The sequence below is a fragment of the Penaeus monodon genome, chromosome 11 (assembly GCF_015228065.2).
Source record: "Penaeus monodon isolate SGIC_2016 chromosome 11, NSTDA_Pmon_1, whole genome shotgun sequence".
In the NCBI taxonomy this organism is placed as follows: Eukaryota; Metazoa; Arthropoda; class Malacostraca; order Decapoda; family Penaeidae; genus Penaeus; species Penaeus monodon.
Genome location: NC_051396.1, coordinates 9,692,324 through 9,694,823, shown reverse-complemented (window position 1 = coordinate 9,694,823; position 2,500 = coordinate 9,692,324). Strand labels below are relative to the sequence as shown.

Sequence of the window (2,500 nt, the reverse complement as noted above, 5' to 3'; positions counted from 1 at the left end):
CTCCTCTGCTTTTATCCATCTTTCCGACGGGTTTCCTGCTGCGACGGTTCCTTGGGCAGACGAATGGTGTCCATGTGCAACTCTGTCATTAGCTGCTCCTCTGGCCAGCATTCTACTTCTGAGAGTTTCACCTGAGTTGTCTGGACGATGTGCTCCCTTGCATAAGGAGGACCAGAGCAAGGCTAAAAGAGAGGACTCGACGTCCCTCCATAGCGCTTGCTCTGCTTTCTTGCATCTTTCCTCCTTGCAGTTCCTGCGACGCTGCTCTTCCCACAGCTGCCTCTGCTCTTCCCATTTTTGGTAGTAAAGAGCCAGCTTCTCACGTCTGATCCTCTCTTGCTCCTGAATGTAATGTTAAAGCCTGACACCCTCGTTCCCCACAAGGTGCCGCTTGGAGTGAGATACACATCATCGAAGGTCCTGATTAATCTCGCAATTGTGACATTCGGTGCATGGATAATCGCTATGTGAGATTCTGAGACTTAGGGGAATTCCAACATGGATTATTGGCCTAATATATACCAGTGTTGAAAGTGCTGAAAAGTATGGTAGGGGTCTGTCAAACGTCTTCCCTGTTAACTCAATACCGCCGATAAAATGCTGTGCTCATTTCAATTTTTTTGTGCAATGTCTCTGCACATAGATGGCTTTGGTAGTCCCTAGAAACAAAGAAGTTAATTAGTAGACCTTGTGACCTTACTCACAGTGGGCATGGCATGTATGTAAATGCCATGTCTGTCGGATATGGGTTAATTCAGGGGTAAGGCAAGGCTGTATCCTTGCACCAACACTTTTCAACTTCTGCATGGACCGGATAAGGGGCAGAGCTACTGTCTAAAGTCAGTGTGGGGTAACACTGGCCAATATCAATGTCACAGACCTTGACTTTGCCGACGATGTTGATATTCTGAATCTCTACAGTCACTGGCGGCTCTTGATACATTTAGCAATGCGACAAAGCCCTTGGGCCTAAAGGCCTCCTGGACCAAGATTAAGGTTCAGGACTTTGGGGGCCAATTAGGAGAACCCGTTCAGTCGATCCATGCTTGCGGTGAGGACATTGAAGTCACAGAGAGCTTTACATACCTTGGTAGTGTAGTCCATGTCTCTGGGTTGTCAGACCAAGAAGTTAGTAGATGGATTGATCTGGCCGCAGAAGCCATGAACTCGATCAACAAGAGATATCGATAACTATGTAGAAGGACCAAGCTATGTGTCTTCAAGGCCTTGATAAAGCCAGTTTTGCTCTATGGAAGCGAAACCTGAATGTTATCTAGTGAGTCTCGTCTTGATGCCTTTTGTAACAAGTCCCTTCGCCGGATCATGGGGTAAAGTTGGCAGGACCACGTGTCCAACCAACGGCTACAGCGTGAGACTTGCATAATTCGGGATCGCTAACTCAAGCTATACAGGCCTCCTGTGGATAATCCTGCCCATCAATTGTCTCTTTGCAAGACAATCCTGGATAGAGGAGGCCCGTGGGACGACCGAGAAAGTCATGGCTTGGCCAGTTCGACCAGACCTGTCACGAGGAGATAATGAGCCATGAGTCCCTCATGGCGAGTCTCCAGGCAGGCCGCCTGGAGACTCGCCATGAGGGACCCTTGTGGCTGGAAGCAAAGGGTGGATGCGGCCATGCGCCCCCGTCGGCGTTAGCCCCTTGATGAGGATGAGGATGATCATCATCATCAAATATACAAAGAATATACATGTAGAATCAACACTTGGTCACTTACTTTTCATGGTGTACCTGAGGTGAGGTCCATAAGTGAGGATCTGCTTGGCCAAGGTGCAGGAGCGGCAGCAGTAGCGAGCGTAGAATAACATGGTGCTGCACAATCTGTTCTCCACCACCAGGTCGCAGTCGCCCGTTTCGCTGTAGTCGGTGCAGTTGTGGTGCAGAGGGATCATTGCTGTAATGGAGAAGTTGCTTTTATGCTTTTAGTGTTTATTTGGGTTTTATTCTGAATTTTATTTTTATTTATTTACTTATTTTTATTTTTTATTTTTTTCTTTAGCTATACATTGTATTTTTCATAAAGATATTTTGGAGATCGCTGATTCTACACTCCCACGCACATGCATGGAATAAAGTTTCAGTTCAAATGTTGAGTGCTCAAAGATCTGTTCGTATGATAGCTGTGTAAATAAGAAGTGTAAGGGATTAATGAAAATCTGCATTAAAAGTTTAAAAAGAGTATGAAATACGATACGAGAGTTAATTTCTTTAAATCGCTTTCTCACAAGTTGTTAGACACTGCAGATTGTAAGAATGTTATTATTATCAAATATACACCTGATCTGAAAAAAAACATGTAACTGCATTTCTAGATGAGCAACGGTCAGATACGAAAATACTGAATGGTAAGATATGCTTGCCATTGACGGGTGGAAAGTATTAGAGGGATGATCGTAAGAGAAAGAGAGAGCTGTAAGTTCGGCGATTTCAACTCGAATGTGACCGCGTTTCTGACTGACTAGTGACCGGCCTGCATTTGCT

The 2,500-nt window shown here is 45.4% G+C and overlaps 1 protein-coding gene across 1 annotated transcript in view; it reads right to left on the bottom strand.

Moving 5' to 3' along the window:
* Positions 1–2,500, bottom strand: part of LOC119578727 (immunoglobulin superfamily member 10-like) — a 17,715-nt gene that overhangs the window by 13,637 nt on the left and 1,578 nt on the right. The window contains 1 exon segment of the mRNA XM_037926335.1: positions 1,737–1,913. Within this exon segment, the coding sequence (XP_037782263.1) occupies positions 1,737–1,913 (177 nt within the window).